General features: G+C 41.0%; 1 protein-coding gene across 1 annotated transcript; it reads left to right on the plus strand.

Moving 5' to 3' along the window:
* Positions 1 to 2,471: 2,471 nt before the first annotated feature.
* CYBC1 (cytochrome b-245 chaperone 1) lies at positions 2,472 to 8,497 on the plus strand (the record flags this gene model as incomplete). Its single annotated transcript, XM_082008035.1, has 6 exons — positions 2,472 to 2,677; positions 3,860 to 3,901; positions 5,185 to 5,258; positions 6,262 to 6,358; positions 7,641 to 7,785; positions 8,368 to 8,497. The coding sequence occupies exons 1-6, from the start codon at positions 2,593 to 2,595 to the stop codon at positions 8,495 to 8,497; spliced, it is 573 nt and encodes a 190-aa protein (XP_081864161.1). The 5' UTR covers positions 2,472 to 2,592.
* Positions 8,498 to 10,756: the final 2,259 nt, after the last annotated feature.

Consider the following 10,756-nt stretch of genomic DNA (forward strand, 5'->3'; position numbering starts at 1 on the left):
CCTCAGGCTGCCCGCGGTCGGAGCCGCGCCTGAGGGGCGGGCTACGGACGGGGGCTGCTGCGGGCGAGTCCCAGCTAAAGGTCTGGTGTTCCCCACACGTAGGGGGAGGAAAAGGTTTGCGGGGGTTTTGGCAGCACGCTGAGCACGCTGCGGTTTTTCTCCCCAGCTGGATGCTCGGTGAGGGGGAGACTATGGGCCTCGCTGGTGGGAGGCAGGTGCAGGATGGGGAGGTAAAACTGAGCCCGGCGCGTGGTCCTGACTTGGTAGATACTTGTGAAGCTTTCAGGGTGCTTGTTTCGATAGCTCTTGCTAGCCCGCCCTCACTCGAGAGCTTGGAGGAAGTATATGAATGTTTATTTTGGTGCTGAAGATTAGTTTAATGTTAAACCCAACACATTTAAGCAAAATGAGCAGCCAGAAAAAACTTACCTCTCTCTGTAATCATGAAATCATCATGGTAAAAACTTCTGTGTTCACTTAAAGGCACGTTTATGAGTTGTTTTAAGTGCAACTTTGAAGAAGCTGCTTTGGTGCTTTTTATTCCCTGAGGCACTGATCTCGCAAGCAGCTGTCTTGCCATTGACTTTGGGTGTCCAGCATTAGGCTGACACCGGCCTTTGCATCATTTGACTTCACTGAGTGAATATGGGGGGGAGATATATCAAAGTTTGCATTAACGGATCTGACTGGTACATATGCTAACTGTGTTTTAAGTAGGCTGTGGTGTTTGTGAAATATGGCCAGGTTTCTGCAGTGATCTTTATGTATTTGATACCTTGTTGACATTTTCTAGGTTGCAGGCAGGAGAAGGCTTTGTGTGTGCTGAAGTATTTTCTGACATTCTGAGAGCAACTCTATTGCGAATGAGTCATTTGAAAATTAAAATTTGATGTTTGACATCCGGAGGAGATGGACTGTGTCTTATGCATAAGTGGGTTTTGCCTCTTTTGGTTTCAGATTCTCTCAGATGTGTTGCTAAGAGATTAAAATCAAAGTCATATGTGCTTTTTTATTTAACTGAAAAGATTTGGCTAAATCTGCTTTATTAAATGGGAAAAAAAAAAATCCCCTGGAGCTTTGTATCTAAACTAGCCAGTCTATGCAGAATTGCAGGAGTGTCATGTAGTATCTAAGAACAGCAAGATGACTAAAGGACTAAAAATTGCATATTTTTCTTCTGTAAGAACCTGGATGTGCTTGGGCCTGCTCTCAAAGTGTTTTTCACGGTTATTCAAAAACCCATAGAATGTTGGCTTTCTTATGGAAGCCTGTCTCATGGGCAGCTAACCACACCTCAATGCCTACCTCCTGCGAACTGTTTCTGTGGGCAGAAGAGTTGGCTATGTAATGGTTAAAGTACCAGGTCAATAGAAGGCGTTGCAGTCCCCAGAACGCTCGACAGGCACTGAGCTTCATCACACCAATGAGAACAGCAAATATCCTTCTTAGAAATCCCTTTTGAGGAAGCCTGCTTAAAACCCGCTACCTTAAGTGGTATGAAGGTTGTAACACAACAGAGCAAAACAGAAGAAATCTATGGTTAAGGCTAGCGTATACTCTGCTAACATTATGACACAATGCTTAGCACATGCTTACATTTCCTATTTACTTTTACTGGGTTGTGGTCTTCATAATAATAACAAGCATCTCTACCAATTTGCACAAGAGCAGCAGTAAGCAGCCTGTCCGTTCTCTAGTGACAGTCCTGAGCAAATCAGTCTTTTTGCTTGTGCTGATAGTATTAGGGTAAGATTGTTTTTTGCATTGGAGCTCACAATCATGCCAGAATTCAAGCAATTTTACGCTGTAAATACTAAAAACTTGCTGCAACTGCTGCATGGGATTGCCGATCTCTTACTGGTTTTTAATTAGCACCGGTCGTCTTAATCTCTGCTGTTACTTTCTGTCTAGATTGAAGGCACGGTCTTGTTGGGGAGAGACAAACATACTTGTTGAAAATTCCTGGTTTTATTCTTGAGTTGGCTTGAAGGACGGGCATGCCGTATACGGCATTACGTGACACTGGTGCTGCTAGGCTGAGGCTGTAACCCTTGGTGGTCTCTCATCGGGGAAAGAGAGACCCAAAATCTGTGTTGCGGAAGGCTGCATTGTCCTGCTCCAGCTGCCATCATGGCAGCCTTTGCAATTAGCAGGAGAAATGCTGTCAAAGAACTTTCCATTGCTCTTACATTTTATTTGTTTGAAGAAGAGCTGCGTGAATTACCAACAACACTGTTCTGTGTTCTTGGTTTTTTTTACATTTCCTCCTAGAATCTGGTTGTGATTGAAAGGAAGAGACTTTTACCCCCCAAATGAGAAGTTTCTCGACGAGTTCAGATTCCTGTCGCTGTTGTGCGAGTCTCCACATGGCAGTTTTTCCTTGCAGCTTTAAGTGTGTATATTGCTCTTCCTGTGAGAAAGACACTATGTTCTTACCCTGGACATCTTTTATAGTCTAGATTAAGACTTGACAAATCTTGACAAATGCTAGGGAAGGGGTTGGAGTCAGCAATGATTTGAAATTCTTCCTTATCTTTTTTGTCCAGTGGGGTTTCATGAGTCAGATTCGGCTGTTGGGAGTTTCTTCTGAAGATGTACATGTTGGTTGAAAACCGCACAAATTCCTATCTTCATCTGAAGAGGTCCCCTGGCATCCGATCTTGGTCTCTCTTTGTTGGTAAGTCCGTAATACTCAGTTTATTTCAGAACTTGCTTTAAGGGAAAGGGGTCACAGAAAAAAGTCCTGAAAGAACCTCTAACAAGAGATGCCTGTCTTTCAGGCATTTCTCTTTCAAGAAGAGGAATCATCATACTTTGAACTTCTCCTTTAGCGTAGCCACTAAGTGAGTCTGAATTCTCCTCCTCAGTGTGGTAGCTTCACTGTGAGAGTGATAATTTTTCAGTCTGTCATCTGCAGAACCTCAGAGGCTCAAGGACAAAAATTTAAGGGAGTCCTAAAGGATCAATAAAAGAAAGTTTATTATATGCCATATAGCAATGTAAATGTGAACCTTCTGAAGGGGATGCATACTTACATTGAAAAACACCTAGGTTTTCAGAAATGGAAAAAACTGTGGTGGAGCAAAGCTGGAGTTAGGTCTTGCGTGTGGTTGACGGTGAACTCGTAACGGCACTGTGTGTATGAAATAGGAAGTCATACAGGATGTTCTGAAAGGCATCTGCTTTTAAACACTACTGAATATGCAGAAAAAAATGGAGTGGTACTGCTTGGGACCACACTGAGAGAGCTGGTGGGGAAAATGTGGCGTATCCTGCTTTCCAGCTGAGTAGATCCCATTGCAGTAACACTACAACGTTGTCGTTGCTTTCAGTGATGTCATCTTGTCAGACTGTCATTGAGACAAGATCCTTGCAGGTGCAGTGGTGCTCTGGGGCATGAGGCACTTTTCCACTGCTGCCTCCTTAATGGGAGAGATGAGCTGGCAGCTTTTGGCACACCTTTATTGCAGAAGTTTTCTTTTGGCTCCACAGAGCACTTAGAGGGGAAAAAATAATTGCTGTAGTGTGGGTTAGCGTGCTCAAGGATGTACTGCGCTCGAGAGGAAGTATGGTGTAATGGTTAGATTGAGAAGTCCCTCTGAAGTTCTGTTCCTGATTCTGTCATGACCTTTTATTTCTGACCTCAGCCCCTGTGCTCTTTAGTGTCTTTGCAGAATGGGAGTGTTTTTTCATACTGAGTTCAGAGGAGAAATAACCGACTCTTTCATATAGTGATCAATATTGCAATCACATTTGTCCCCTTTTTGAAAAGTGAACTTGTGAATATTCATATGTTTTTCATCAGGGAATTTTAGACGGTTTGAGGTGTGTGTCCTAATTCTCTCCTCTCTTATTCTAGGAATAGCCTCCATAGGTTTGGCTGCTGCTTATTATAGTGCAGGTAATGGCCCATGAATTTTCCAAAGAACTGTTTATTTCCTGTTGATCTGTTTTTCATGCTGATGACTCCTCTCTGCAGCTTCGTCTGGCCTTACAAAGGCAGTATAGGTACCTATCACAGTTTGTGGCGTGAATATTAAAATGCAGTAATTGTTGCCTGTGTATGATTTACTGTGCTTTAATGATCTCTTTTTTACTTGGCATCCCTTTCCATTTGCAAGAGTATTTTTAAAAATGATATTTATCACTCTGTGGCATCTTGTACTTCCGGTGTGTTTTATAAATGTGATCAGCTGGTCCTCACAGCTCTCCTGGCAAACAATCATTATATGTCTTCCCACCATAATGAAACGATTACCTTGCCTTTGATGGAGGTGCTCTCTTTCTCTGGAAAGTTAAATCGTCACTGGCAGAGATGACTCATAAAAACACCTTTCGAGAACAGACAGCTACTGCTGCTTCCTGCCCCCCGCAACAGAGCAGGCAGCACCAAATGCCAGGTGTCCTTCCGTCTGTGAAATTTATCCTGCAGGCTGTCCTGTGATTCTCTTGCTGCATCGTGTTAACATCAAATTCTACAGCTTAATAGCGTGCAGGAATATACTACCAATATAATCAATGTATTTTTATTTTAAGAGCAAAGTCCGGTGAAAGCTGCTTGAGACACCAGCTGTATCAGCCTTTTTTCTTAAGACATTGCAACAAAGTTTTCCGAAACAATACTCTGCACAGTTCTGCTCTCTGCTTTCAGTAAAAGTCTGAGTAAGCAAATTGCTTAGACTGCTATGTATAAACATTTCCAGGACATAAAATGCAAAAGTTTGTTTGTCAAGAGGGCTGACTGCTTCCTTTTATGAAGAAACATGTTTGCTTCAGTGAATTTCAATTGTCCCTTACCCTTGTCCTCTGCAGCACAAATATTTGGTGGTTGAAAGCAGGTTGAGAGTTTTGTGGATGCCTTTGCTTGTAGGGAAGAGAAAGATGTGTAGTGATGTTACAACCTTGCCAATAATACATACGCTTATAATTCTGCATGGTTTGGAGCCCAGTGTAGATGGAGTCTTTGAAAAATATGTGAAGAGTTTCTGTATTTTTTCTCCTGAGAGAGAGAGCTGTAAAATAGCTTGCATTACAATTAAGGGCAAAAATGTTGCATGAGCGAAACATTTTTTCCTTCTGTTGCCTTTAAAGGGAGCATGTTGCTTTTACAACTAACTGATTGAATACCAAAGAAGTGGGGAGGGAACCCAAATGTAAATTTGTGCATTTTTTTGCATTGTTCAGACAGCTTGGCATGGAAACTCTTCTATATAGCCGGGTGTTTCTTTGTGGCAGCACAGAATTTGGAGCAGTGGGAGGTAAGATGCTGAACTCGGGAAATGAGGTCGTGCAAGTTGAGAGACAGTTGGTGGATGCTGATTCCAGCAGCCCTATGCACTTGCTCAGGCCAAACTGACAAGTTATGCTTTTTGGTGTTGAGGAAACCCTTTGGAGTTGCTTTACTAAGAGTAGAATCAGGGCAATAATTCTTTCACTACACAAGCATGAAAATGTGAAACTAAACATAAGAGTGTTTTTTAAGGTGGGACTTGCCCCAAACTGTTTTGTGGCCTTTTCTTCCTCTTAAATAAAAGAGGGAGAAAGAATAACATATTCAGCTGCTACAGCATGATTTTGTACTTACCGTTCCAGCTAATGTCAGGACGACTGTTAAATAGGGTAGCTCTAACCTTCCAGGCTACTCGGCTGTTTTCCAGTGGGAAAACAGTGGTGGTTGTAAAGTTGGTTTATAATCTTGTGGATGTTGATTTCCTGGGAGTCGGACTGAGAGCAATAACCCACTATGTAGGCTTGTCACGTTACTGACCTGAGTTGTTATTGGAATAAGCAACCCACATCTTTTCACTGACTGTCAGGGATATTTTAAATCTAATGTAAGCCTGGAATTTTGGTGGAGTTAGTGACTGTGTTAGTGAAAAGTGTAACTAGAACTTATGTTCACTGTATATACTGTAGGCCAAATGCATACCCCAAGAGTGAAAATTACAGGAGCTCCAAGTTAGTGTTCAAATTTGATTCCAGGCAAAAAGTTTTTATTACATAAGTGGCGGGAGGGGCAATGAAACCAGCTTTAACTTCATTCTGGAAGTAACGTGGGAGATATGGTAAAGTCTCTGTTAAAGCCAAGAGCAAGATTGTGATTTTCACAGTTTAATAACAGAGGAATGTCTCTAATACAGCTATGTTTTTTTCTATGTGACCAAAATTATTTTCCCATATAACTATTTTTCTTTTACTTTGAAGCATAGCTACTGATGGTGTGTTTAAGAAAATCTTAATTTTTATTTTTCAATTTTACAGGAAGCTGTATTTGATAAGAACAAGGGAACAGTCTGCCTAAAAACATTCAATCTTTACAAAAAAATACTGACCTTCTCAAAAGGAGGCAATGAACAAGGTGAGAAAGCACCTACCTACCTATCTGTGGTAGCAAATGTGGTGGGCAGACAGAAGAAATGCATACATGCCCATTTAATAAGCTTCTCTCGAGTTCCGTACTCAAATTAGTCAACATCTGTTTCCAGATGTGTTTTGTTCCCAAGCAGCAGATGTAATATTTGGGTCCTGAGAGGCAGATTGCTTTTTCAGGTTAAGGTGCTGAATGCATCTTGTTAGTTATTTTAATCCAAGATAACTAGACTTACACATTGCTTTCTATAATAGTCTTAGCCATTCCTTTAGGATGTTGATGTGCAGGTTTACATTTCCCTTGGCTAGCCTGCTTTGCAGGTGGGACTGGTGGAAAAACTTAAATTTTGGATACAGGAACTGAGATTTCTATAATTTAATCTGGTTTTGTTAGCAGGCAAATCTTTAGATACCATATGCAAGCAGGCGTGTTGCATCTTGCAGATATATCACACGCATTTAAAACAGCATATTCAGTAGGTGCAGCTTAATGTGGTATCTAATTTCTTTTGAGCTTTCTGTCAGAGTAACAGAAGTTGAAGTATAGTATGTGACTGGGTTGAGTCACTGAGACAGGAGCTCCATTTCAAACTAAAGCAGGATCCTCTTCAATGTCAGCTTTTTTTTATTCTTATTAGTCTAAATCAAACCAACTCTCAATACGCTTAGAAAACTGACAAAATTTGGAACGTCCTTAAGTTGAATTGGTGTTTAAACAATTCATTTTGGAGATGGAAGATACGAGATGTGGAGAGAAGGATGTTTAATGTTTCTGTACTTTTCCTTAGGGTATGTTTATATGTTGGGGAGCTGAGCACATTGCTTCCCGAGAGGTTAGTTGGTAGTATCTGTTTCAAGTACCATTAATGTGGGCATGCAGAGATCAGCAGGTGCTCTGAATGGTTAAATCTTTCAGTATTTGTTCAATCTCAGTAAACTTAACACCTGTTTACCTACTCTGTACAGAAAAATAGTTAAAACTGTCATTGAAGTAAGTGGGGAAACATAAGTAACACGTTAATGGTCCCCAGTTCTTGGGAGGCGATATGCCTTGTTCATTAGGGCTTATCCCAGCTAGTATGTGCTGTGGTCTATCCTTATTGTCCCCGAATAGCTCAGCAGTTGTTTGCTATTGCAGGACTGCCCCGGTTGTATGGGATCAGAGCAGTAGTACTCGAGCATGGAGTCCCCATCACACAAGTCATTAGTAGCAGCGCTGAGAGTTTACTGTAATGCTAATAGACTACTTTGTTTTCCACATCTGTTTGCAGTAGTGGCTCTACTGAATGAGATCCGAGATGTGAATGTGGAAGAGGAGATTGTGCGATATTTTGGGAAGGGTTACCTGGTTGTGCTACGATTTGTCACTGGATTTTCACACCCACTGACTCAGAGTGCCGTGTTGGGCTGTAGAAGGTGCAGTGTGGACTTTTTTTTTTTTATTAGAATGTGTAAGGTGGGAAATACTAATCACATAGGTCAGTAATTGCCAACTATTGAGACTCAGCTTCATTTTCATACTTGCTGATGTGACCTTGTGTTACTCAGTTTAACTTTTTTAAACCCTTTAATGCTTTCGGTTGCAGATGTTTGGGTAACACCATCTCCCATGAGGAGACTGATCATATTTAGATACCAAAGATCCCTTTAGTGCTGCATGTCTGCTGTAGTCCCCTTCACTAGCTCAGCTGTGCAATGGCAGAGGGGATTAATTCTATTCTGCCTACCTTCAGTGTATCTATCAGTTAACAGAGGATTTATTTTTAGCATCGATACTAAGGAATCTTGCAGCGGGGACTGTGGGAAAAGGGTTGATTTGTTCTGCTGTGGAAGTAATGGCTTGGCTTGATACGTCTTCACAAGTGGGATGCTGTCAGTAATACTCTACGCCGTATGTTGACTGGCTCTTCAAGCAGTTATTCTCAGGAATTAGTGTGCCTGTTCTTGTCAACACCACAGTTCTTCTAACTCTTTTATGTTGTTTTTTCTTTTCCACAGTGATGTGGAAGCGGTTGCCAAACTCGTTACTAGTTTTCTGGAACTGGACAGAGTAGAGAGCCAACAAGATCTCTCTCAGAGCAGCGAAACAGAGGCTAGTGATGCAGATGAACCACAGGATAAATATTAATAGTCATCATAAGCCGAAGAAAGCTGAGGCTTTCAAACATCTGGAAAATATACTGATTTTTCTTCAGAAAAAAATCCCTCACAATCTTGACCTGGGCGTTTCTCTACATGTGCATTTACAATGGGAGGAATCTGTCAGGGTACGTTTTTTAGTGCTAAACTGCTTCAAGATCCACGTTCCCAGTGTGGCTGTTGCAGAGTCCAAAGCAAATTATTTTATTTGTTCCTTGGCCTTAGTTCCTGCATGTGGACACTGATGGCTTTTGAACTTTGTCAGCTCATCAAACTTGTCTAAGAATAGTTATTTATTAATTAATTGGTTTGAAATCATGTATTGCTTTCCCACTAATGAAGTGGGGATACAGATGTAAACTTCCACTTAACTGCAAACATCTGCTGCAAGTACAGTATATGGAATGTAGAAGAGCTGCATTCGTCACTCATAACACAAAGCTTTGAGGTTTTTCTTGAAATGTTCTAAACGACTGAGTATATTGCTAAATTGGTTTTAAGCCACTTAATATATGCAATTAGGTGATGTGGAATAGTAGCACTCACTCTCTACTACTGACGTGCCATTAGATACCAGTGGAAATTAAAATTTGAGTGACTGTCTTGGAATTGGAAACATCAGGTTGGTCAGCTTGTTTTGTTGTCTTACTTCTCTTGGACTTGCCAAGGAGCCATAAATAGTAAGTAAGAAATGATCATGTTGATGATTCAGTATCTCTTGGGATGTTCTGGCTTAATCCTGTTCTGCTTAACTTCTGGGCATAGACTACCCCAAGATAGAATAACCTTTTTCTGGACCTCAACATTTACTATTTTAACTGTGTATTTAGAAATGAAGAAAAGCACATCTGTTACTTTAGGTAGGGAAAAGACTGATGTCAAACAACATGGTAGCCTAGATTTTCGTATTTCCTCACTTGAAGTGATACCAAAGTGCTAAATAACCTAATTTTTTAAGATAGCTGTGATGGATCCAATGTTTGACCTGCACCCATGTTTTACTTCCAGGTGTGTAGTGTTCTGACCAATGGTTTCATAAGTTGTTAAAATATGAATTTTCCAAGATATTTTTTGAAGTAAAAGCTACCTCTGTTAGTCAACATGTTCTGTCTAGAACTAAAACTTCATCCTGCCGGTATCAACATGTCAGTACAAGAAAAAAGTTGTGAAGAGCTCAAAGTTCCTTCAATGTGCTAAAACTGCTTGTATTAAAGTTCACTAGGCTTTGTTTAAGAATTGTATGGTCTTAAGACCGGAATTAGGAAATATTTACACAGTTACTTCTAGGAGGTCTGAATGGGGTACAAGGTAACCATGTGGTCTGCTTTCACATTTGGCCAGCAGCAAATGTCTTCTGGCAGCAGTTTCTTCAGGACGTAGGCACCTGCATTCTTGTTCAAAGCACTCTACCTCTGCAGAAGAGAAAGCTATGAAAAGATTTCAGCAGAAGCAATGTCCTGAAACTAAGCACATGGTTATCTGACCAAAGAACGGGCTGTACCACGATGTCAATTCCAGCTGTTCAGACTGAGTGTGTAAGCTGTGAGACAAAGCTGCTCTTGCTGTCAGTTTGAAAGGGCAATCGCACTGTAACAGGGAGATAGTTGTTGATACAGCTTGACTGCAGCACCCAAGTGGGTCTATTTCTATTAAATAAGAAAAGAAACTTGTGATCACATCAGGTATCAAAGCAGACCTCTGACAATAGACATGCTTGTGAAGTCCTCAGAGTTGGTGGGCTTTCAATCTCTACTCCACATCACTGGAATTGGGAAGCTGCTGTGTACCAATGGGGGAAAATTAGGTTGCAGGCAATTGGCTAAATTTGGCCTTTATTCTGAAGCACAGCTGTAAGCTAAGAATAATCATCAAACCTGTTTAAAAAAAAAAAAAAAATTACAGGGTGTAACACTTGGGACAGTTCTTAATTTAAAACCACTGTAATATATAGCCTAGGTGACGCTCATTTTAGAGAGGAGAATGAGACTGGGAATCTGAAGAACTTTTTTTTTTTTCCCCCCTCGCTGTAAAATGAGAATGTCAAGTGTTCTAAGGACTTCCAGTAAGAAATACTGAGGGGGGAAAAAAAAAGAGAGTATTTAACAGTATAATGTAAGCAAAAGGGCTCAACCTGCAGATAACTGTTGCTTTGCAGCAAGGATATTCAGAGGGAGTGCATGATACGGATGTGTGTTGCACCTGTATTCTGAGCCCACAGATTTGACTGTGGATGAAACGGACAAAACTA

This window comes from Phaethon aethereus (assembly GCF_964289735.1).
Source record: "Phaethon aethereus genome assembly, chromosome: 18".
NCBI lineage: Eukaryota > Metazoa > Chordata > Aves > Phaethontiformes > Phaethontidae > Phaethon > Phaethon aethereus.